Here is a 25,580-nt window from a genome sequence, read left to right as displayed (position 1 = left end):
CTGAGTATGTATGAGACAGGAGTGTGGGAGGTGATAGATTTACAAGAGAATGCTTCAGTATTCTGACTCATAACCGTAATGGACTTTAATTATCCTCTCAGCTGAAGTTAATTCACGACCATTCAGAGAATCCCAAAGCCTTATAGTTGGGTAGGGATTACATCATCTTCCCAGCCATTATTTCACAGACCCCTGTATACAGCAGGGTATCCACTAAGGGAGGAGGAAGATGACACATATGTATCGCTGGTGAACATGGACGCAAAGATACCCAACTTCACAAACTTCACTTGACACTACCGTAAAAGAATCATTCAACACGATCAAGCGGGATTCACTCTGGGGATGCAAGGATGATTCAGTATCCACAAATCAATCAACGTGATACATCACGTTAACAAAATGAAGGGTAAAAACTCTATGATCCTCTCAACAGATGCAGAAAAAGCATTCGACAAAACTCAACACCCACTTGTGAAAAAAACTCTCAACAAAGTGGGTTCAGAGAGAACATACCTCAACATAATAGAGGCCATATATGAAAAACCCACAGCTAACACACTAAATGGTAAAAAACTGACAGCTTTTCCTCTATAGTTAGGAACAAGGTAAGGAAGTCCACTCTCACCACTTGGTTAATATAGTACCAGAAGTCCTAGCCAGAGCAGTCAGACAACAAAAACAAGTAAGACCTCCATATTGGTAAGAAAAAAGTTAAACTGCCACTTGGCAGATGACATGACTACATACAGAAAACTCTAAACACTCCACCAAAAAACTATTAGAATAAATGAAATCAGTAAAGTTGCAGGATGCAATATTTATATACAGAAATCTGATGTTTCTATACACTAATAATGGAGTAGTAGAAAAGAGAAACTAAGAAAACAATCCCATTTACAATTGCACCAAAATTAACAAAATACCTAAGAATAAACATAACCAAGGAGGTGAAAGACCTGTACTATGAAAACTATAAAATACTGATAAAAGAAAATGAAGATGACAAAGAAATGGAAAGACATCCCACGCTCATGGACTGAAAGAATGAAATTAGAAAAATGTTCACAGTCCCCAAAACAATCTACAGAGTCAATGCAATCCCTATCAAAAGTCTACAGCACTTTTCATAGAACTAGAACAAATACTACTAAAATTTGCTTGAACCGTGAAAAATTCCGAATGCCCAAAGCAATCCTGAGAAAGAACAAAGCTGGAGATATCACAATCCTAGATTTCAAGGTAATCTACAAAGTTGTAGTAATCAAGACAGCACAATACTGGCACAGAAAGACACAGAGACCAATGGAACAGAATAGAGCCCAGAAATAAACCCATGCTTATATGGTCAATTAATCTACTACAAAGCAGGAAAGAATATACAATGGGGAAAAGACAGTCTCTTTAATAAACGATGTTGGTAAAACTGGACAGCTACATGCAAAAGAATGAAACTGGACCACTATCTTATACCACACACAAAAATAAGGCGTAATTGATGAAAGACCTAAATGTGAGACCTGAAACCATAAAACTCCTACAAGAGAACACAGACAGTAATCTGTCTGAACAGCGGCCACAGCAAAACATATGTATGGCTATGTCTCCCCAGGCAAGGCATTCAAAATCAAAAATAAACTACGGGCCCACACCAAAATAAAAAGCCTCTGCACAGCGAAGGAAATCATCAACAAAATAAAAGGCAATCTACTGAATGGGAGGAGATATTTACAAATGACATATCTGATAAAGGGTAAATATCCAAAATATATAAAGAACTTATGCAACTCAACACCCAAAAAAGCAAACAATCCTATTAAAAAACGGGCAGAGGACCTGAAGAGACATTTTTCTCAAAGAAGACACTGAGATGCTAACAGAAATGTGAAAATACGTTCCAACATCACTCATCAGGGAAACACAAATCTAAACCACAATGAGGTATCACCTCACACCTGTCAGGGTGGCTAGAATAAAAAAAAAAAAAGAAATATTAAGTGTTGGCGAGGATGTGGAGGAAAAGGAACCGTTGTGCACTGTTGGTGGGAATGTAAATTGGTGCGACCTCTCTGTAAAACAGTATGGAGATTCCTCAAAAAATTAAAAATAGAAATATCATATGGTCCAGTAAATCCAGTCCTGGCTATTTACCCAAAGAAAATGAAAATACTAATTCAAAAATCATACATACATATACATATACATGCACCCCTGTGTTTACTGCAGCAATATTTACAATAGCCATGGTATGGAAGCCACCCACATGTCAACAGATGAGAGGATAAAGATGTGGTGTATACATACAATTACTCAGCCATTAAAGAATGAGGTCTTGCCATTCCTGACAAGATGGATGGAACCAGAGGGTATTATGCTAAGTGAAATAAATCAGACAGAGAAAGACAAATAACGTATGATTTCATTCATATGTGGAGCCTAAAAAACAAACAAAAAACCCACACATACCCAGTATATGGCAAATAAATACATTTTAATAGGAAAACCTAAACCACAATTCAAAACCAAGAAGTTTTCTTTTTATTATTTATTATCAGTGCAGCAATCATACCAGCTGACCCTAAAATTATGAGTAACTAAAATCTAACTAGTTCTTAAAACCCAGTAAACGGTATTATCAAGAACGCTTCCATCATATTGAATACTGGCCACGTATTAGGTGATACTAAGCAAGCGTTAACTTTATTGAACACAACAGTGGCATGGTAGCAATACTAAAAATAAAAAGCTGTATCAATCACAGTTGTGTACAGAAGCATCTGCAGATGAAGAACAGGATGCTGAGGATTTGTTTCAAAACCCTCAGGCCAAAGTGGAGAAGGTGTGGGGGGAAGAGGACAAGGTAGAAGACAGAAGGAACAGACTTCCCAAATGTTGATAATTAATGCAGCGGGATGATGTGAACATCAGGATTTATGCTAATACCTCTTTACTTCTGTGTGTATTTGAAGATTTCCATAATAAAAATCTCTGCAGAGGTTAAAAGTGTGAAAGCAAAATGAATGCAGTCAGACTAGCTTCACTCCCACTGCCAGAACGGTCAAGCCCAGAGGCATTTGTAGGTCCCCAGGGGGCATTTTATTCATACACAAATGACATCAACAGGATTGCATTTTTAGAAAAATTACTCTGGACAAAACTTTCAATTGGCCACACCATACAGCTTCGAGGAGCTCAAGTTCTGCTCTCTCAGCACAGTGTTTGCTCAAGAGCACAATGGAGGTGTGGCACCTCTCCACACTCTGCCGGTCATGGTGACTGGGTGAGTCGCCGCCCTTTCCAGAACTCACAGAACTGCATACCGGAAAGAGCAGAGTGCACGGAGAGTAAATTACGAATGAATGCAAACACAGAGTGCCTTTCAGAAAGACAGAATGCCCAGGAGCACCCAGCATTTCGCTCACCCTTTTCAGAGATTAGCTCGGGGTGAAAACAAATTACAGACATTAAGTTTGATAAACCATATTTGGGGGCAGTGAGCCTGAAGAGTTGGACCGCATGGTGTGCCCAAGAACGAGGTGCACGACATGCGCACACGACTCAGTGGCCGCGACACTCGCTTCCCACGGACACCCTGCGGACTTCCAGTACTTACCGCGCCGAAGTACGGAGCCTGGTGCACCACTCCCGTGCCCTCGTCCTCCCGCACGTAGCCATCGGCGAGCACTGTGAAAGCACCGTCCTCCTTGAGCTGGAACCGCAAGGCCGGCAGGCACAGTAAATGAAAGACCGCCTCACGTCCTATCAGTCTCCTAACAGTGTCCAGTAAGAACCGGAAAGCACTGGGTTTTAAATAAAGCTAGTCCCCTTTAAAAAAAAATTTATGTACTTAAGTAATCTCTGCACCCAACGTGGGGCTGGAATTCCCAACTCCAAGATTAAGAGTCACACCCTCTAACCGACTGAGCCACTCAGGTGCCCCTAGTGAGAGTTTTAAGACAAAACAAAGTAAAATATGTTAAGATACACAAGAGAAGAATGTAGCAATGACATTTTTCAAGAGAAACCACAGGCATTTCAAAAAACGCTTTTTCAGATGGTATCTGAGTTCAGCCTTGAAGAGCGGGATTGTACCTGAGCACATCTGACGTTGAAGAAAGATGAGGGATATTGTAAACAAGAGGAAAGCCTAATGAAAACAAAGGCAGGGAGGGAAGAAAAGCAGCAAAGGAGACATTTAAAGCAATATTGGAGGATGGTTAGCAAGCAGGTTGGCCAGGTGGAAAACACTCAAGTGCAGTGTCCTGGCAAGTGGCTACAGGCTCACAGGGAGCAGAGGGAAATCCATCAGCAGCAACAGGAAGGAGGAAGAAGGCTTTTACAGCTGACCCTTGAACAACGCAGACTGCGGGTCTCCTTAAATATTTTTCTCCCTAAGAGTGGACAGCAGAAGCCACAAGGCATTTATTTCCAACTGCTGACCCCAGTCTCCAGGGGACTGAACTGAAGGTGACTGGTGCAGAGGTCACGCCTCGGCCCATAGAGCAGGGACAGCCCTGGCACCCTTGCTCCAAGTCCTCTGGGAACCGGGCTCTGAGGCTGCATCAGGGCAGCTGTGGCCTGAAGCCCCCCTTGGCCAGGTGCAGACTCTCCCCTTAACGGCACTCCAGCCCACGTGTGGCCACAGCTGCTGATGGCCCATGGGGGAGCTGTCCTGTGCCCCTAGGCTGTTGCTGCCACCTGCAGGCCTGCTGGGGAGCTGCCAGAGCTGCTGAGCCAAAGCCACCAGGATGCAGGACATTGCCTTCCTGCTGGTCATCTGTTCCCGCCTGGCCCACCAATACGTGAATTTTTTTTTTTAGTGAAGTTTTCTTTACTCCTTGTTTTCTAGGAGACTTAAACACAGGGAAGCTGAGTTTTATTAAAGGCTTTTCTCCTTTAGCCTATTAAAATAGTGAACTGCATTATAGATCACCGAGTATGATTCTTAAAAATTCCTACTTCTCCACATCATGCTGCAGTTTTAGTATATGCCATGTTCAACTTGGCAACTGTTCTTTGAAGTGCTACATATGTCCTTAATAATTATAATTATGTATTTGTAAGTTAATTGGTATTTGTGCACAAATGCTAACTTCTAGGTTTATGTATCGTGGTTCTGCTAATCTCATAATATGGGAAGTTGGCTTTCTCTATTCTAGGACAGTATAAACAACAGAAATGTTCTTTTAAAAAGATGCGTTAGGACTTTGTGTCTTTTGGTGGAGAAAAACTTTTTATATATACTTAATGGTCGAGAAAACAAAGTATTCAGAACTGTTTAAAACACCAAGAAGCTTTTTTCAATAAGTATACGTATACTACTGAAAATACTACTACGTATTTTCTCTTCCTAATGATTTGCTTAATAATATTTTCTTTTCTCTAGCTTACTTTAAGAATATAGCATAAAACACACATAAAATACAAACTATGTGTTAGCCGACTATGTTATTGGTAAGGCTTCTGGTCAACAGTAGGCTATTAGTAGCTACGTATGGGGGAGTCAAGAGTCACTGTGCAGGGGTTGGTGCCACTGACCCCATTTTTGTTCGAGGGTCAACTGTAATTGGAAGATGAGAAACATTGGAAAACACTCAAGGTACACAAAAAAGAAGAGACAGATATGAGCGATATTGTGAATAGAGCCCAAATGGCAGAGGTCCACCTGCATTAACCAAACTTTATCCCTGAATAGACAGGGATCAACTGGAAATTCCTGCTGACCCTATTCTTTCAGTGATGGTGGTGGGGCTTGCAACTATGGATTCTCTGTTGTCAGAAAATGAAAACTGCACAAAACAGCTCTGTGACACTTAAGAAAACTAAGTTACCACATGTATGAGCTTTGCCTTGGTGCCTCATCAGTTTACTTGAAATGAACTCTGTTTATTGTTACACGCAGGTTTTATTCTGAGCACTATCTTAAATTTGTTAAAAAAAAACAAAACAAAATAAAAAACAAAACAAAAAACCAATAAATTTCCGGGATATGTAGACTATAAACAATAAAAATAAAGTTATGTGCTTCCTTTTATAATTTGAGAAAAGTATTAAAAACATTCCCATAGGATTTTAATTATTAAAACAAGAAAGCAGGGGCGCTTGGGTGGCTCAGTTCATGATCCCAGAGTCCTGGGATGGAGCCTGGCATCTGGCTCCCTGCTCCGTGGGAAGCCTGCTTTTCCCTCTCCCACTCCCCCTGCTTGTGTTCCTTCTCTTGCTGTGTCTCTCTCTGTCAAATAAATAAATAAAATCTTTAAAAATATAACGAGAAAGCAATACAAACACAATTTAACTTTGTTACTTCTAAGACAGACTTTGGATTGGGACATCCACACAAGCCACAGGAAACCCACACAAGCCATGGGACAGTACTCCAGTGACCCCTACGCAGGTACAGAGCACCTGTGCGGTACAGGTCCATAAGCTCACCTGCACAAAATAGTCAAACAGGGGCCTGTACTTCTTGCCTTTGAGACAGGTACCGGGAAATCTAGAAAAAGGAGAAACTCATAATTAGACTAAAATCCTCAAAAGAAATGAAACTGCAGACACATCAAGTCACAACTCCCTCCTGGTTTACTTGTTTCTTAGTCGTTAATGCTGGAATGTGTGACCTGAATATACTCAGTAGTATTAACTGAACTTGAATAATAGAGCTTTTGGGTAATAAAGTGTCTCACCTTTCAAAGTTAACACACACACACACACACACACACACACACACACACACACACAGGCAAAAATCAATAAATCTGTATATTCACCTTTCAAGGATCTCATAGTCACTCTCCAACTTATAGAGGGCTGGTAATCTGGCTTCCATTAAAATGAGTAATTTTCCTCTGACAACATCTACAAGAGTAAGGGGCAAAGTGGACTTCAGTGACATTCAGACTTCGGCAGAGTCTAGACACGTGCGGTCCTTCGTGCAGTCCCATATCACCACACCCTGTGTGCTCAGAAATCACGGAGAAATGCGCCAGGGCACCAGCGCACACTGCTTTCCAGACCCAAAGAAGACAAAAACAGCATATGCACTTAACTGACCTCTCCCTTTTACGTAAATTAATCTTATTTTCTCCGACCGGTGGTAATATATGTGAATGCTTAAAAATCATAACATTAACAAACCAAGAAACTCCCTGAGTAAAAGTCCCCACTCATCTCTCCCCACCACAAGACACTATCATTTGAGTGTCGCCCTCCAGGTATTTTTCTACCTGTATACTAACACACATCTTATGGGAATGGCTACTTTTTTTAAAAAGGTAATTATGGGATATAACTCAATATAGTTTTCAGTTTGTCTTCACATACTATATATGAACATCTTTCCATATATTAGCACAAACTGTCCTTTCTCATTCTTCTAAAGAGCTACACGGTACTCCATTCTAGGAAGGGCAAGTTATTTTTAACCAATCAATACTAGACATTCAAGTTGCTTTCAGATTGTTACTACTGTGAACGGGGGGGGTAATGAATATCGTTATATTTTTTTGTTGTTTTTTATTTATTTTAGAGAGAGCGCGTGCCCGCACTTGACAAGAGTAGGAGCAGGGGGGTGGTGAGAGGGAGAAGCAGACTCCCCGCTGAGCAGGGAGCCTGATGCAGGGGCTCCATCCCAGGACCCCGGGATCATAACCTGAGCCGAAGGTTCAGACGCTTAACTGTCTGAACCACCCAGGCGCCCCCGTTGCACGTATCTTTGTACCCTTATTAGAGTGTTTCTGGAGAATACTATCCTAGGAATAGAAAAGCTAGATTAAATGTATAAACATTTATAATTTAACAGCAAATGACAAATCGTCTTATAAAAACAGACTAATTTAAACTCCCACCTGTAAAGTAGGATATACCCAGTGATTTTTTTCAAGTTTTTCATTTAAGTAATGTCTACACCCAACATGGGGCTTGAACTCATGACCCTGAGATCAATAGTTGCACGCTCTTCCAACTGAGCCAGCCAGGTGCCCCTGATACACCCAAGGATTTACTAGAGTCTATGACGTATATTCAGTTCACTGTAAGAAACATGAGAATCAGGGGCGCCTGGGTGGCTCAATCATTAAGCGTCTGCCTTTGGCTCAGGTCATGGTCCCGGGGTCCTGGGATCGAGCCCTGCCTCAGGCTCCCTGCTCAGCGGGAAGCCTGCTTCTCCCTCTCCCACTCCCCCTGCTGTGTTCCCTCTCTCGCTGTGTTTCTGTCAAATAAATAAATAAAATCTTTAAAAAAAAATTAAAAAATAAAAAAGCAACTACTCCAATTTGTGATAAGAACGTATTAAAAAAAAAAGAAACATGAGAATCTATGGATCATTGAGAAGGCCTTTGCAGTTCACTGAAAAGCTACTATAAACAACACCGACACCCACCAGCGCTGGCTGCACCAGACCTTCACTGTTAGTGGAGTCTACATTTTCTGGGTAAAACTCAGGACACACGGTGGGAGTCGTATGCAGGCAGCGGAGGGACAGGACTGAAGTCCATCTGCCTGACGGCCGCTCCGGCTCACTAGAGAATGGCCATGTCCCCAGGGAGACATGGGGAACTCTCTCTGTGGGCCTGCCCCTGCCTGGAGAGGCTCTGTGCCCACGGCCGGAAGCACAAGAAACCAGCTGCTGGTCCTATCTGCTCCCAAGGCACTGCTAAGTAGTAATAAAAACACCTGTTTTCTGCCCCGCGCCCCCCGCCTTCCCCATTCCTTCCTCGAATCCTTCGCCTGCTTCACAAGCTGCTGTGAATCAAGTCATCTATCTTGTATGGTCGTTTTTTTCTGGCTATGGTTTTCTTTTTTTTCCCTGGCTTCCCCTCCCTCCATAAACTATCCAAACCTCAAGGTCACAGTCTTCTTTTTTCATATAAATCTCTATGGAAAGAGCTTCATCAAGACTTTGGCTAACTACCAGGAAATATCTGAAAGGCACAAAGTTCTCAAGTTCTGGTACCAACTCTGTGATACAATTACTTATAATAAATACGCATTTCAGTTCTTAGTCCCCATTCCCGGCAGAGATCTAAAACCCTTGTCATTTCCTAAGTGGTAACAGCCATAAAGGGGTCCTTTGTTATGCTGATGAGGGGAACTTTTGGAAAGCCCCCAGGTCACCTAAGGATGGAGTTCAATCACCAACAGCCAATGATTTAATGAATCCTGCCTAAGCAGTGAAGCCTCCATAAAACCCCACAAGGATGGGGTACAGAGTGCTTCCAGGTTAGTGAATGCATCCACAGGCTGTGAGGGCAACCCACATCAGCTCCGGGGGTGGGGGCGGATAGAAACTCTTGCGCTCAGGACCCTTCCAGGCCTCACCCCATGTATTTCATCTGACTGTTCCTGTGTACCCTTTCTATCGTTTCACAATAAACCATACAATGTTTCCGAGTTATGAGACACTCTAGCAGATTAATCCAACCTGAGGAGGAGGTCATAGGTCTGTCAGAAGCACAGGACTTGCAACTGGCATCTGCAGTGAGGCTGTGGGGGGTTGGGGGGAAGACGTGTAGGACTGAGCCCCTAACCTGTGCAATCTGATGCAATCTCCAGGCAGCTAGTGCCTGAATGACGTTCACTGGTTGGTGGCATTGAAAAAACACATCAGAGGTTCCTGGCAACAATGAGAGGCCACCTCTCTCAATCTCCAGCTCCTCATCTGTAATGGGTATGATGTGTATAAGTGTATTACAACCTGAAAATTATAAGGAATCTTTTTTTATAGCTCTCTACTATTTTAATTTTTATGTGCATTATTTTCAATCAAAAATGAAAAAAATCCACCTCTTTCAGAGATTATTTTTAAGTCTAACACTTTTTCAAAAACTTCTCTTCTTACTCCAAAAGAAATGTAAGCTTTCATTCTATCCCAAAATAAGTTAAAGTGATTTTCTCAGTATTAGTCATAAATAACCAGGCTCATACTTACCTTTAATCTTCACATACTGCATGTCTGGATTAACACACAGGGCAAGGTTACTAGGTAATGTCCAGGGAGTGGTCGTCCAAGCCACCAAAGACACATTTTCATCTTCCTCCAAGGGGAAAGTTACAAACACTGAAGGGTCTTGAACATCCTGAGATAAAATTAGATAAAATACCTGTTTACAAAATCCATAATAATACATGCAGAAAAGGAAACTGATCCTAAAGAATAGATTTCCAGAATAAAAACCAGTTGCCATATTTATAAAAAGAAAATATAAAGCAAGAGATTCCAATTACATTTCTTTATATTCTTGAAAAATGTTTTAACAATTAACTTAATAGTCACAAGTAAAACATTTTAAGTGTACCAAGAGAAATATATATTAGAAGTTTCACTAATGACCTACTTTTATAATAAATCCATAAAAAGTTAGTTCAACAAAACAACTGTTTTGGAAGGCAGAATTATTCTTTATTCCAAAATATAAAAATGAGTCATTTTAAAACACCATGTACTGAAAACTGCAATATGCCAATATTAATTCAGTTCATTAAATAAAAAATTGGTTCCAACTCTATGGCAACATGAAAATATCAAGGATTAAATATTTTTAAAAAATAGCTCCAAAGTAGAAAAGCTCATCCCCTGACCAAAGCCAACTCACTGCATCCTGAATAAAGTTCCCTGAGAAGAAGGGGCTCTACAAACGTCACCTCATCCACATGGGAACCGTCAGACGCCCCTGGGGTGCAGGCCTGTGCACCTCAAATGCCAGTGTCAGGGATCACAGACACCGGGGCGCTGCTTCAAGAGGGCTGGAGATGGCGCACCTGAACAAAACACATAACCTACAATTCTCTTTTGCTGAAAACGACATTACTGGGACCATTAGTAGAATCAAACTACAGATTAGATGGTAATATTCATCAATGTCATTTCCCTAACTTCAATTACTTAAGAGTATGGATTTTAAGAAATATGTACTTAAGCCTTTAGAGGAAAAGGGACATCATGTCCGCAACCTACTCTCAAAGGGTCTTGTGCTACCGCCATCCCCTAGAGAGAGAGCAAACAATGCAGACGTGGTGAAAGCGGGTGACCGTCACTGAAAGGTAAACAAGAATTCTATGAACTTTTCAGTAATTCTAAAATTATGTCAAAAGTTAGAAACAAAAACAAACCTTAGTTGCAACCAACGTAACTGCAGAATGGCCACAGAGAAAAGACAGAAAATGCTAAGTGCTGCCAAGAAAGCAGAGTAATGAGAACTGGCTGGTGGGAGTACAGATCAGGACATCTACCTTGAAGTCTGCTCATACCTTGCAGAGCGGGAGGCAGCAAACCATGACGCACAGGCCAACCCTGGCCGTCACCCGTGTTCTTACACCCCAAGAGCGAAGAATGGTTTTGAAAGAGTTGAGTACTTGCAACAGAGACCGTCTAGCCCACAAGGCCTGAAACACTGAGTATCTGGCACTTCACAGTTTGCTGACCCCAGTACTAGAGCCAAATGTTAAGTACATCCTATGACTCCATAATTCCACTCCCGGGTATGTAACTCATAGAAGAAATGTGTATGTCTGCTCCCCACTTCCAGAACATTCACAGTAGCACTACTGATCAGAGCCCCAAACTGGAAATCACCTAAATGCCCATCAATGGTACAGTGGGTAAATTAAGTGCCAGACAGTAATTAAAATGATCTATAACTGCACACAACAGGGATGACTTTTCACAAATATAATCTTGAGCAAGAGAGGCCAGACACAAAAAGAATGTAGGCACAATTCATTTATATTTAGTACAGCGTCTGAAAATTTAGACAATATAAAAAAGATAAATATTTTTATAGACCACAATTGGTTTACCTTTTGGAACAGCTGGAAGTACTCTCTCCTGTAACTCAGCTTACTTCTGCACAGCCTGCTCATCCCAAGAGAACGCACCGTGTACTTACAGAAGAGGATACCCTCTGAAAGCTCTAGGAGCTCCCAAGCTAGTCTGGGGATCTAACATGTAGAAATCTAGAAGCCAAAAAAAACTCCAGCATAAGTACACAGGATTTATGTTAAAAAATGTTCTTAGCTGGGGTGCCTGGGTAGCTCAGTCATTAAGCATCTGCCTTCAGCTCAGGTCTTGATCCCAGGGTCCTGGGATCGAGCCCCACATCAGGCTCCCTGCTCCACGGGAAGCCTGCTTCTCCCTCTCCCACTCCCCCTGCTTGTGTTCCCTCTCTCGCTGTGTCTCTCTGTCAAATAAATAAATAAAATCTTTAAAAAAAAAAAAGTTCTTATCAACACTGTTTGCTACCATTAAGAAAAAGGCCTATACCCTTTAAAACAACTCAAAATGTCTATCAAAAGAATGAATGTGTTGCAATCTGTCATATGAAACACTATACCGCAGATAAAAATTAACTTAAAGCTACATGTATCAAGATGAAGAATCTTTAAAACTTAATGATTCCTCTGAAAGGCAAGGTACAGAGTAAGTACAATGGGCGAGATTAAAGACAAGCATAAGAATGCTATATACTGTTTGTGAATACTTAGGCAGGTAGTAAAAATATAAAAATGTGTATGGAAAGAAACATCGAATTCAGCACAGTCGTTACCTATCAGGCTGTAAGGAAGGAAATGGAGCGAAAGGTGCTGTAAATACATAAATTGTAGACTATTCACTTGCACAGAAACTAGAACAAAAGATCCTTACCTCCACAGAACACAGATGACTGTCACAAACATCATGCTGAGAAAAGCCAGATACAAATAAATGAACGCCATTTTAAACAGTGACCTCTCTTCCTGACACACATGCCAAAGGAAGGACATCAATAAACACGAAAAGTTCCAATTTCTACAAAATATGGAGGACCATGGAGACATAACCAGCAAAATTCATTGTAGGAAACTCTATAAGATAAAACCTGTTTCCTAAACAATGATTTGCAAGAAAAAAAACGGAAAAAGACAGCAAAATGGAGACCACAGATGAAAACAGACCTGCAAGACAACTGCTGCCAACTCTTTTAATCAGGATTACATCCTGATTAAAACAACAAAGAACAGAGGGAAAAAGGCCTGGTATTTGCCAAACAGAAATGTGAACACTGATGATATCCACTGATGACCAAGGACTTTTTTAGGTGTGATAATGGTATTATGGTAGTGTTAAAAAAGAAAAGATTTCTTGTGTTTTAAAAATGTATAATGTATATATAGAACACAGTTTTCAAAAAAATTAGGTTCTTTAAAACCAATGAGGACTAGATGAAGTCTCTGACGTGAAAACACCTCCTGAATACACACACATGAGAACAATGTTCCACATTTCAGACTCACTGCCTTTACCATCTTTCCAGATAAGGTAAAGCAGTGAGTGTACTTTGGTGAACATCAGACCCGTCTCAACTCTCCTAGCAGAGCAGCGACAGCAGTTATTCCATTCATCAGAAAAAAGATCATAATACTGTCAACGAAGGACAAATCAGATTTGCTTCCAAATACTTGTAACAAATGTCACAAGGTCCCAGATGAGGCATCTCATCCTCTTCCAAAAGCAGTGACTAGAGGGAAACAGGGCAGAGCTGGACTTATTAACCCGACAGAGGCACAAAGATGTGGTCAAAATAAGCAGAAGCTATCACGTGAAGACACACCATTCACAAATCTCATGGGGGGTAAAAATCCCTCACTCTTATTCTCCACAGGGCCTCAGTTCAGTGACTGGCAAATACTGCCAGCACTCCATTAAGAAATGGTCAATCTGACGGACTCCCCAAGCTAACAGTCCACACCAGGACTGATTACTGTGATCACAACCCTTCAACTTCCATGTGCACAAGTTCATGCTCGATGACATCACACGCACCTTGTAGTTCTGGTGAGATTCAAAGTTGGAAAGTGGAGTGTTGCATGCGGTGGAGAAAGGCATGACTTTCACGCCTCTATACACAAGGCCTTTATCATAGAGCTGCTTGAAGACCCACCTAGTAAGTAAAAACACAGTTTTACAACAATGACACAACCAAAATTCTGTCTCCCCAAACTCAGACATTTATGCCAGTTTGTCTACAGTAGAGTTTCTATCAGCCAATCAAATGGAAACATCATGTCTCTCAACTGGGGACTAGCTGGTAAATTACAAGATTCGTAAGAGGCATTATGCAGACATTAAAAGTGGTAATAATCTGTCCATGGAAAGATGTTCATGACTTGATGTTGAGTGAGAAAAGCAATCCACACCATACTGTACACTGAGGTACTAAGTGGGTAAAACTACATATCCGTATTCCTGTATTTTTTAGAAATGCTGAAAGAGCAAATTTTTACCAATATGTGAACTATGGTTGGGATTTCAGAGTTTTTGCTTTTCTTAATAGTTTTCTCCTCATTATTATTTACATTTTACTATAATGGGTAGTTTTACAAAGGCAATTTAAAAAGAATAAATAGGGGCACCTGGGTAGGCGAAATTGTAGGTCTCTGAGAGTAGGTGACTTTAGGATCTTCCCATGCCACCATCTCATCACAAATTTCTCAAGGGTTTTTTTGTTTTTTGTTTTTTTTAGAGATTTTATTTATCTATTGGTGGGGGGGGAACAAGCAGGGGGAAGGGCAGAGGGAGAAGCAGACTCACCACTGAGCACAGAGCCTGATTTCAGATGCTTAACTGACTGAGCCACCCAGGCACCCCTCAAATTTCCCAAGTTTAAACTCAAGTCTTAAATTATATACTTTGATTCAAGGATATTCACAGAAGACTAGAGAAGGAGTATTAGATTTGATATTGTAAGACCCAGTTTGAAACCTAAGAATCATAAAATAAACTGTGATGTCAGGCAAGTCAGTCACCTGACTTCACCCAAACCCAATCCACAGGACTCTGTGAATCATGTGGGAAAATTGATATGGAAGTACTTTATATAGTCAAAAGCACCAACTCAGTCTAAATTATCTACCATTATTAATGTTATCATTATTAAAGGTATCACCTAATATCTTTTTATATTCACTCTAAACCTATGTGCCTTATTTATGTGCCAACATGTTCCTCAGGAATAACTAACATTCTAATACTGAGAGGCTTTAAAAACCATTTTCCTCTGATTCAAGTATGGTTTTATGTAAATTAAGAAGTATTATACAGAGCTCTATTGTCCAATACTGTAGGCACTAGCCACAGGTGCTCTTTTTATTAAAAAAAAAATTATTTTTAAGTAATCTCTACATCCAACATGGGGCTCCAACTTCTAACCCTGAGCTCAAGAGTCACATGCTCCACCAACTGAGCTAGTCCGGCCCCCCAACTTAAATTTAAATGAAAAATGAGAAAACAAAACAAAACAAAACAAAAACCCCACAAAACCCTTTAACTGACATCAGGCCATTTATATTCTTCGTTTTATCTACTTAGCATGAACGATTACGTGTCCTAATGCAAAGATACTAATAGTAGTTGATTACAGGTTACTGCTCAACCTGTTGGAGCCATTATATACCACAGAATACATGCATATCCTATTACCTTAGCAGAATCCAAAATTTACTGAAGTCAGAACCAAATCAGAAACAGTTGTGCACAGAGGATTTTTAGGACAGTGAAAATACACTATATGATGTTAGTATGATGGCTACATGTCATTTGTCCAAACACACAGAACATACAACACCAAGAGTGACCTTTAATGTAAACTATGGAATTTGGGTAATTATGATGTGTCAGTGTATGTCATCAACGGTAACATATGCACCACTCTGGTAGGGATGTTGGTAGTGGAGGAGGCCGTGCATGTGTTGGGGCAGGGAATAGGGGAAATCTCTGTACTTTCCTCTCAATTTTGCTAGGAACCTAAAAGTGCTCTAAAAAAATAAAATAAATAGCTTTAAAAACAAAAAAATAAATCCATCCCAAAGCCATTTTTTTTTTAAAGATTTTATCTATTTATTTGAGAGAGAGAATGAGAGAGAGAGAGCACATGAGAGGGGGTAGGGTCAGAGGGAGAAGCAGACTCCCTGCTGAGCAGGGAGCCTGATGCGGGACTCGATCCTGGGACTCCAGGATCATGACCTGAGCCAAAGGCAGTCACTTAACCAACTGAGCCACCCAGGTGCCCCATTCCAAAGACTTTAGATAAATTAACTGTGAATCTGAAAAATCTCTCCACTAAGCAATAAACAGAATATTCATTATACTTAAATTTCAAGTAAACCTACCAGACAGATTCCATGAATTGTGGATACAGAGTTTTGTAGTCATTGTCAAAGTCAATCCATCGGCCAAGTCTGGTAACAGTGGACTTTAAGAATATGAATATTAGAGTTATTAGACAATGATATTTGTTATCGCACATCAATGTGTGTCATTTCTATCGTCACCACAATGATTTTGGGAAAACAAAACAATGGTTCAGGTAAACCTATACTGTAAACAACGCACTATGTAAGGTTAAGAACCAGTTCTCTTGGCATTCATCCTACATGCAGATGATGTCACTTATAAATATTAGTATTCCTTTATAAAAGTCTACCCAAATTACCATTTGACAAATACCACAGGTATAATTGTTGCTGGCAAGAATCATCAATGGATGCTAAAATTCATAAACAAAAGTGTAAGAAATAGGATATTTGCAAAGACTCTCCCCAGAGCATACTTAATTACAAAGGAAAAACTGCAAATCAACAATGGAGAAACCTGACATATATTACCTTAGTGAACAAAATTAATGTCACAAATGAGACATATTAGCGTCACAGGCCTCCTGATATGACAGACTGAGGCCACTCCTGAGCATTCTTGTCAAAAATGCATGTACAACCCAAACTTAATCATGAGAAAACATCAGACTTTGGGGGACTTTCTACAAAATAATTGGTCTGTACTCTTTAAAAGTGACAAGGTCGGGTGCCTGGCTGGCTCAGCTGTAAAAGTATGCGACTCCTGATGTTGGGGTTGTGAGCTTGAGTCCCATGTTAGGTGTAGAGATTAAATAAGTAAATAAACTCAAAAAAAAAAGTGATAAGGTCATGAAAGACAAAGAAAGATTGAGGGAATCCTCCAGATTGAAGTAGAATAAGGAGGTCTAACAACTATATGCAATGTGTGTTCCTAGACTGGGTCCTGGATCAGAATTAGTGGAAACACTGGTTAAATTTGAAGAAGGTCTATTTCACTGTATCAGTGTTAATTTCTTGCTTTTGATAATTATGATTATTGAAGGTGTTAGAATTTGGGAAGTGAGAGAAGAGTATAGGAGAATTCTTTATAACTGTTTTTGAAATTTTTACTAAGTCTGAATTATTTCAAAATGAAAAGTTAAAAGATAAAAAATAATTTTAAGGAAAAAAAAAAGCCAAATGCATATTATATTCATTAGATTTTTCCTTCTGGCAACCAGGCAAGAAAGTTTGACGGAATCAAGTTAGGTTTAAAAAAAAAAAATTATTTATTTATATATATTTTTTAAGATTTTATTTATTTATTTGACAGAGTGAGAGAGACAGCGAGAGAAAGAGCACAAGCAGGGGGAGAGGGAGAAGCAGGCTCCCCGCTGAGCAGGGAGCCAGATGTGGGGATTGATCCCAGGACCCTGGGATCATGACCTGAGCCGAAGGCAGACGCCTAATGACTGAGCCACCCAGGTGCGCCCAATAGAATTTATTTTTATTTTTTTATTTTATTTTATTTTTTTAAGATTTTATTTATTTGACAGAGACACAGCGAGAGAGGGAACACAAGCAGGGGGAGTGGGAGAGGGAGAAGCAAAGCAGGCTTCCCGCGGAGCAGGGAGCCCGATGCGGGGCATGATCCCAGGACCCTGGGATCATGACCTGAGCCAAAGGCAGACGCTTAACAACTGGGCCACCCAGGCGCCCCAAGATTTTATTTTTAATAAAAAAATTTAAAAATTAAAAAGTTACGACAGAATTGAGGACCTTTCATTTTCAGGTTGAGGAAATCAGATTTTATTTACCAATGAAGAGAAGCTACTCAAAATTGTGAGCAAGGAAGACCACAATGAGCAGTCTTGTGGGAGAGATAACCTGGCAGGAAAGTGCAAAGAATGGGAGCATGAGCCCAATCAGAAGATGGTTACAGAAATTCAGGGAGGGGGGTGGAGGGCCAGGGACAGGTTGTAGGAATGCAGTGACTTGACAAAGAGACACTGAATAAGAAAGACCTGATAGGATTTGGCATTTGATTTGACCGTGAGGATAGTGTGTGAAGCCTGGAAGACAGATACTATCGGCCGAATAGGGAACTCTGAATAACAGCAAGTTTGAGAAGTCGAAGTGGTAAGAGAGTGAGATGGAAAAACAGGAGTCAGACATGTTTTTAAGATACACAGACACACTAGCTGGACAGCCAGGGATGAGAAGGGGCTCTCTGCTCCTCTGTCCATCAGAACAAGAGAGAAAGGAGCTCTGCCAGCCCTTCACAGGACTTACGAACAGATGCAGGTAGGATGCGAGTCAAATTAATACAACACTGAGGTCAAATCTGAAAAATTTTTTTTTAAAGATTTTATTTATTTATTTGACAGAGAGAGAGAGAGAGAGAGAGAGAGAGAGAGAGAGAGAGAGAGAGAGCGAGCACAAGCAGGCAGAGTGGCAGGCAGATGGAGAGGGAGAAACAGGCTCTCCGCTGAGCAGGGAGCCGGACGTGGGGCTCGATCCCAAGACCCCAGGATCATGACCGGAGCCGAAGGCAGCCACTTAATGGACTGAGCCACCCAGGCGCCCCAAATCTGAATTGTTTTTAACACCAGAATTTTTTTACTGCAACATTCGAGTTTATCTTTTTGCTAGCACAGCCTGATTCTTCTCATACACAGTGAATGGGGAGGAGATTAAGTACTGAAGACCAGTCAGGCACACAGAAACCAGAAAAAGAGAGGGCGCGGTTTGAGCTAACGGCTCAATAGGGTTGTAGGTGAAAGCCACACACCTCTTTAAAGAGGACGGTCAGCCCTCTTATGTCACAATCTCACACAGACAGCCGTACTTTTGGATGCATCTCACCAAAAGCACAAAAGGAGTGTACACCTTTTCAAGCCCCACTCAAGAGTTAAAGGTTCCGCTCATCCCACTGAGAACGGCCCAGCGCACCTTCCACTCCGTGGAGTACCTCATCACGACGGCCCGGCACTGACTGTTGTAGCCCTCAACCCCCATGCGGGCCACATCCTCTGGTCCTCTGACTCCCAGCGCCTTATCAACTTCGTATTCCTGAAAATGTGCAGCAAGACTGTTAACAGCCCTGCCCTCCGAGGTAAACGCAATTCAGCAACTCTAGAAAATAACACAGACTTCAAAAAATTGGATCTCAAAAATCCACAGAGAAGATGAACTATACATGACATTATAGAAACAAAGTACACTGAAGAAAAAACTCACGTTAACATACTATATGATGAAATCCAATGCTTAATAAAAAAATCAGAACCTTATAAAGCTGGTGACTCAAACATACCACAGGTAAGCCATGACAATCCCATCCAAATCTTCTGTCAACATGAAACCCACTCTGGTGAGCATATCTGGTAACTATATCTTTAATTGTCCCTGCAAGGATGTGTCCATAGTGAGGCAGTCCAGTTGCAAAAGGAGGCCCGTCATAGAACGTAAATCTAACAGAGGCAATAAAAAGGTGTTGAGTGACTTTAAAACAGCAGTAATTTAGGGTAACATTTTTCTACAGATAGCTCCTATCACAGTAGAGTCTCCAGGGAGAAGAAAAGCAGCAAGACCAGAAAATTCACAGACATAAATGGTTATTTACTGGAGGTCCTGCCTTCAGAAAAGCTAGTTACGGTGCAGTTAGAATGACCTCCATCAGACTATCCACACTTAGTTAGTTCCATGACATAAGGCAAGTTATTTATCCTGATCCTGAGTTACCTCATCAGTAAAACAGGAACAAACACCTCATAGTGTTTGAACACAGGACACATACGATGAAAACAGTACAGAAAGGACTGGCTTTTAAGTGAATGGTGACTAGAGGCAGGAAGTACTCCAACAGGAAGCTAAGACTAGTTTAGTGTTTAAATGAGGGTGGTAAGAATGACAAAAATAGAACAGAAGACGGTGATACATAAATTCTATCCAGACTTCTTAAAGAAACAGAATCTACCTTAATATTTAAAAACTCATCCATTCAACATGTACCGACTGTTGAAAGTACCCACTATGCAGAGAGCTAGGAGACTCTGGGAACACAATGAAGCTTCTGCCTTCATGGAACTCAGTCTAAGAAATGACTATTCTTAAGGACTCTGCCATTACCAAAGAAATTCACATACCTTGGCTTATGTTTTGATTGCTTTAAGCATTCCTGAAAACAGTTAAATTCAGACCAGAACTGCAAGATTTTCTCTTCTTCAGCAGGAAAATTGATGTTTTCTGGAACTTGCTGAACCATTTTGTTGCTGCAAGAGAAAATCAAATTTATTATTCTTAACAGAGAAGTCTAGGATTGACAGAGTGGCATACAATAAATAAGTGTACGTATTACTATCCATGACACTACACGATACTTTAAAAAACATTACAGTTTTGAATTATAGTTCATATACCATAAAGTTCACCCTTTAAAGTGTACAATTCAGTGGTTTTTAGTATCTTCTCAAGTTTGTGCAACCATGAGCACACTCTAATTCCAGAACATCTTCATCCCCGCTTTGCCCTGCCCGCTCCAAAAATCTGTCAACATTAGCAGTCCTTCTCCACTCCCTTCTTCCCGAGCCCCCTCGCAACCATTAATCTGCTTTCTGCTCTATGAGGTTTCTTATTCACGGCATTTCATATAAACGGAATCATGTGTCTGGCTTCTTAGAATTATGCTTTCAAAGTTCATCCATGTTGTAACATGTCTTCATACTTCATTACTTTTTATGTCTGAGTATTTCATTGTATGGATATGCCAAAGTTTATCCATTCGTTAGTTCACGGACATTAGGAATGTTTCTACTTTTTGGCTATATGAACAATCCTGCTACGAATATTCACATGTAAGTTTTTGTGTGGACATATGTATTCAGTTCTCTTGGGTCTGCATCCAGGAGTAGAACTGGGGGATCATATGGTAACTGTGTTCAACTTTTGAGAAACTACCAAAAATGTTTTCTAAAGCTGCTGCCTCATTTTACATTCTCCCAGCAGGGAATAAATATTTCCATTTTCCTACATCCTCACTCCTGACTGTCCATTTCTGGATTATAGGAAATCCTAGTGGGCATGAAGTGGTATCTCATTATGATTTTGATTTGTACTTCCTTAATGATTAGTGATGTTAACCACATTTTCATGTGCTTATTGGCAACATTTATATCTCTTGGAAAAATTACCATTCATCCTTTGTCCAATATATGAACTGGACTGTCTTTTAATTGTTGAGTTGTAAGAATTCTTCATATATTCTAGACACAAATCCCTTATCAGTTACAAAATTTGCAAAAATTTTCTCCCATTCTGTGGGTTGTCATTTTAAAAAAAGTATATATTTTATTTATTTATTTGAGAGAAAGAGAAAGAGTGCAAGCAGCGGGAGGAGCAGAGAAAGAGGGAGAAGCAGACTCCCTGCTGAGCAAGGAGCCTGATGTAGGGCTCGATTCCAAAACCCAAAAATCCCAAAAATCATGACCCAAGCTGAAGGCAGGTGCTTCACGGACTGAGCCACCCAGGCACCCCCTGTGGGTTGTCTTTATTTTCTTCACCTTACTTACTAAAACACCAACACTTTTAATTTTAGTGAAGTCCGTTTATCTACTTTTTGTTTTGTTACTTGAGCTTTTGGTGTCATATTTAAGAAACCACTACCTAAAACAAAATTGTGAAGGTTTAGCTCTTAATTTTAGGTTGTTGATCTATTTTAAGTTATTTTTGTATATTCTGTGAAGTAGGAATACACCAGTACTTTTTTAATATTTTATTTGAGAGAGAGCAAGAGAGAGAGAGGAGGGAGGGAGAAGCAGACTCCCTGCTGATTGAGGAGCCTGATGTGGGAATCAGTCCCAGGACCCTGAGATCACAACTGAGCTAAAGACAGATGCTTAACTGACTGAGCCACCAGGTGCCCCAGTACTTTTTGATCATTGTAAAAGTTGTTCCCAAATCACATTCTTCACAACACTTAGTAGTTGTAGACAATATACTTGTAAGAGGAGACAAGAAAATCTTGGAAATTTATGTAAGGATACCAAAAATTCATTAATAACCTGAAAAAAGTAAATCTCAAAGTAGGTAAGAATTCTTACCTACACTTACAGGATAGAAAGCACTTCTGCTGAGATAACCTCATTTCTTTGAGGAAAACAGGTAAAACCTAAAAAAATTTAAAGCTAAAAAGATACGACTCCTACATTCAAATAATTCCTAGCTCATTCCAATTTTCCATTTTATCCCTTTTATTGCTTATTCATGATATTTGTATCGGACAAGCTGTATACACCCTGGGTTTAGTCCCTAGTGAAAGAAGTCTTAAAGTGGCTTTTTTAAGAGTTTTGCTAATAACCCCTGCAGAAACACCTGATCAATCTGGGGCTTAACTGTCTAGTGAGCATCCTCCAACCCATTCCTCCTCAAAGCTTATATATTCTTACTTAATAATTCTAATAAGGTTGGTGACCAGGTTTCCAAGCCAACATCAGATTAAAAGGGGACAAGAGGGGCGCCTGGGTGGCTCAGTTGTTAAGCGTCTGCCCTCAGCTCAGGTCATGATCCCAGGGTCCTGGGATCAAGCCCCACGTTGGGCTCCTTGCTCAGTGGGGAGCCTGCTTCTACCTCTCCCTCTGTGGCTCCCCTGTTTGTGCGCTCTCTCTCTGTCAAATAAATAAGTAAAATCTTTAAAAAAAAAAACAAACCTCAAGAACGCTAACAGTACAGGTAACTGACTCTAGGAGCAAAGAGACCTACATACCTCAGCCAATTCTGAAAGCATCAAAACCTAGGCACGGTAATTGACCCATGCCATCCAAAAAACAAATTTTTTAAAAATACATATTTTTAAACTAAAAAAAAATTTTTTTTTTTAAGCCAGCAGTGTGTCTCCTTTTCTTTCATTTATTTTTGAGATGTGAGGCTGTCTTTGGGTTTTATATATACGGAAAAAAATAAGAGAAGAACAGGTGGGCCATTTAATGAATCCAAGCATCCATTTCTGACTAGGTATGTCATTAAATGGTATTAAACAGAATAGCATTGAATGGCATTTTGGATCTTTGGATCTTGTTACAATGTCTGGCCTTTCATGGATGGTAAGGGTGTGAGTTTGCCCTTAATGATTTATTAGGGGTCCTGCTGGTTCAGTAAGCACCTTATTAGAGGCCAACTGAAACTGAAGGGGCTACGTCTGAAAATTAACAGATCTTTGGATATCAACACATTTCTTTCTGTCACTTCTAATGCTCCTTGAGGCCAGGTCTAGAATTGCCAGCATCTATGGGAGCTGACAATAGTAGACTTGCTAGGCCCACCTTGGACTGGAGTCAGAACCTGCATTTTAACAAGATCCCAGGGGATTAGCATGCACATCAAAGTTTTTAAGTTACTACTCTTGAACTGTTCTAATCATTATTCAGGAATACCTATCTGAAAAATTTTTATTTTTATTTTTTTTTTTGAGAAAATGAGACTTAAGCTTTTGGTGAAAATGGCTCACAAGTTTTATAAAACTTTCTAGGGAGCTTCTATTCCCCAAAGATTAAGAATCAGTGTATTATTATGCCAAACAGATTCAACCTAAAGGCACAGGAGGAGCCATGTACCAGTGACCGGGCTATGGCGGCTGCTGAGGAGAAACAGCCCCCATGCATAAATCACAGGATTGCTCTGGCCCTTCATATCCACTGGAGAGCTGTACCTGCAAACAGCATCCAGTAACCACAGGGCATGGGGTGTGCGGAGTAGGAGGAGGAGGGAGATTAATCACCAGGCCATGCTAAGGGAAGCAATTCCCTTTTCCTCCCTCTTAGTATAAAAGCAAGTCACAGTTCTAACGATTTACACTATGTGTATTACCATTTTTAAGAGACTTAAAACATACATATGTAAGTAAAATCTATGTTTAAATAATTTTGTATTTAAATTTAGAAGGCTAGCCACCAAACTTAACTATGCCTACCATGGCGGGCGGGGGAGGGGCATGAAAGAACAAATCTTTATTACTTCATACCACTTTTTGGGAGAAGCAGGCCCCCTGCCGAGCAGGGAGCCCGATGCGGGGCTCGATCCCAGGACCCTGGGATCATGACCTGAGCTGAAGGCAGACACTCAATGACTGAGACACCCAGGCGCCTTTTTTTTTTTTTTTTTTTAAGATTTATTTATTTGAGAGAGACAGAGTGCGTGTGGGGTGAAGGTCAGAAGGAGAGGGAAATGGAGAGAGTCTCAAGCGACTCCACCTAAGCCCAGAGCCTGACCTGCCACTCGATCTCACGACCCTGAGATCATGACCTGGATTGAAATCAAGAGTCTGACACTCAACCGACTGAGCCACCCAGGCGCCCCTACTGATACTTACGTTTTAAAAGTTCATGATACTACTAGAAATTCCCTAAGTCAATTACTTTGCTTCTAGTTTCATCCTGATCTTTCTGCAAAACCTGAATGCTATAAATAAGCCCCACCTTTTAATAAAAAAAAAAAAACTCTTCTTCTCTTCTGGACTCATTCCCAACACCCTTTCACTAAGAGGCAAACCAAAAACTCGTCAGGCTGGCGGCTGTCATCTCCCACCCGCTTCGGACACACCCTAAAGCGGCAGTGACTGCCACAAGGCCCCCTCTCCTGAAGCAACACACACACTTCCACATCCTGCCCTACTTACTAAGGTCCTCCAGACTCACCCTCTCTTCCATGTCTTACTCAGCCTCAAGGCGCCGAGCCCAGGGCAGCTCCTGAGAAGACTTCTCTTTCTCCCCGCTACACACCCCACAGGAAAACGGTCCTCCTGCTCCGGGCTGCCGGCGCAGGCACCAGGCACACTGCGTACTCGGCCGGGATGCTGTGCTTACTCCGCTCCAAACCCAGGCACTTGGCAACAAACCCTCCTTCCCGTGGGCTAGGACTAGCTTTGTTCGAAGGAATGCCCCGACCTTCAAGTCATTTCCCCCTCTTCCGAACTCCTCCAGCAAACTACCACACCAACCCGCAATCACCCAATGGGGCCAGCAGGCAGAGCGGGGGTGCCGGGGGCGAACCCGCCGGCAGGACGGGGGGCAGGGTGACCTGCGGCGCCTGTGCGGGCTGAGGGGGGAGCTCCCTGGGGAGACCCTGCGGACAGCGCGGGGGGAGGGGGGTTGGCTTGGGGCGACCCCGCGGGCAGGGCGGGAGCTACCTGGGGCGACCCCGCGGGGTAATCTGGGGCGACCCCGCAGGGAGGGGCCCATGGGTAAGGCGAAGGTATAACAGGGGCCCGCGGGCAGGGCGGGGACTACCTGGGGCGACCCCGCGGGCAGGTCGGGGGGTACCTGAAAGGCCCCCGTGTAGACGCGCCAGGAAAGAGCCTCCTCCACGCCGCCGCCGGGTGTCCAGAGGTGATGCAACGCTCTGACAGCGCAGGGTAGAGAGGAAAAGGCAGGTCCACGCCGGCCAATCAGCGTGCGCCGCCATCCACCCATCAACAAGCCGGACGCCGATTGGTCGTGCGGGCT

At 41.5% G+C, this 25,580-nt stretch overlaps 1 protein-coding gene and 1 non-coding gene across 5 annotated transcripts in view; both read right to left on the bottom strand.

Annotated features, from left to right (window-relative positions):
• The window catches only part of IARS1 (isoleucyl-tRNA synthetase 1), a 59,728-nt gene extending 34,230 nt beyond the window's left edge, over positions 1-25,498 (bottom strand). The window contains exons 1-10 of one of the 4 annotated variants that reach the window (XM_027616141.2): positions 25,398-25,498; positions 20,232-20,357; positions 19,400-19,556; positions 19,036-19,155; positions 16,141-16,223; positions 13,796-13,913; positions 9,926-10,073; positions 6,768-6,855; positions 6,433-6,493; positions 3,614-3,709 (exon numbers count right to left, since the gene is read on the bottom strand). In XM_027616141.2, coding sequence (XP_027471942.2) covers positions 3,614-3,709; positions 6,433-6,493; positions 6,768-6,855; positions 9,926-10,073; positions 13,796-13,913; positions 16,141-16,223; positions 19,036-19,155; positions 19,400-19,556; positions 20,232-20,350 — 990 coding nt within the window. In that variant the 5' untranslated portion in view covers positions 20,351-20,357; positions 25,398-25,498. Of the gene's footprint in view, positions 1-3,613; positions 3,710-6,432; positions 6,494-6,767; positions 6,856-9,925; positions 10,074-13,795; positions 13,914-16,140; positions 16,224-19,035; positions 19,156-19,399; positions 19,557-20,231; positions 20,358-24,773; positions 25,219-25,364 lie in introns of those variants that run through there. The other 3 variants (XM_027616140.2, XM_027616142.2, XM_027616143.2) reach the window with 3 other exon arrangements.
• LOC113935210 lies at positions 23,686-23,817 on the bottom strand. The gene has a single exon (XR_003523961.1). It is a non-coding gene; the product is annotated as a small nucleolar RNA SNORA84 (small nucleolar RNA).
• Positions 25,499-25,580: the final 82 nt, after the last annotated feature.

Source organism: Zalophus californianus, chromosome 13 (genome assembly GCF_009762305.2).
Source record: "Zalophus californianus isolate mZalCal1 chromosome 13, mZalCal1.pri.v2, whole genome shotgun sequence".
NCBI classification, from domain to species: Eukaryota; Metazoa; Chordata; class Mammalia; order Carnivora; family Otariidae; genus Zalophus; species Zalophus californianus.
The sequence above is the reverse complement of the archived record's forward strand: the minus strand, read 5'-3'. Positions and strand labels throughout refer to the sequence as shown.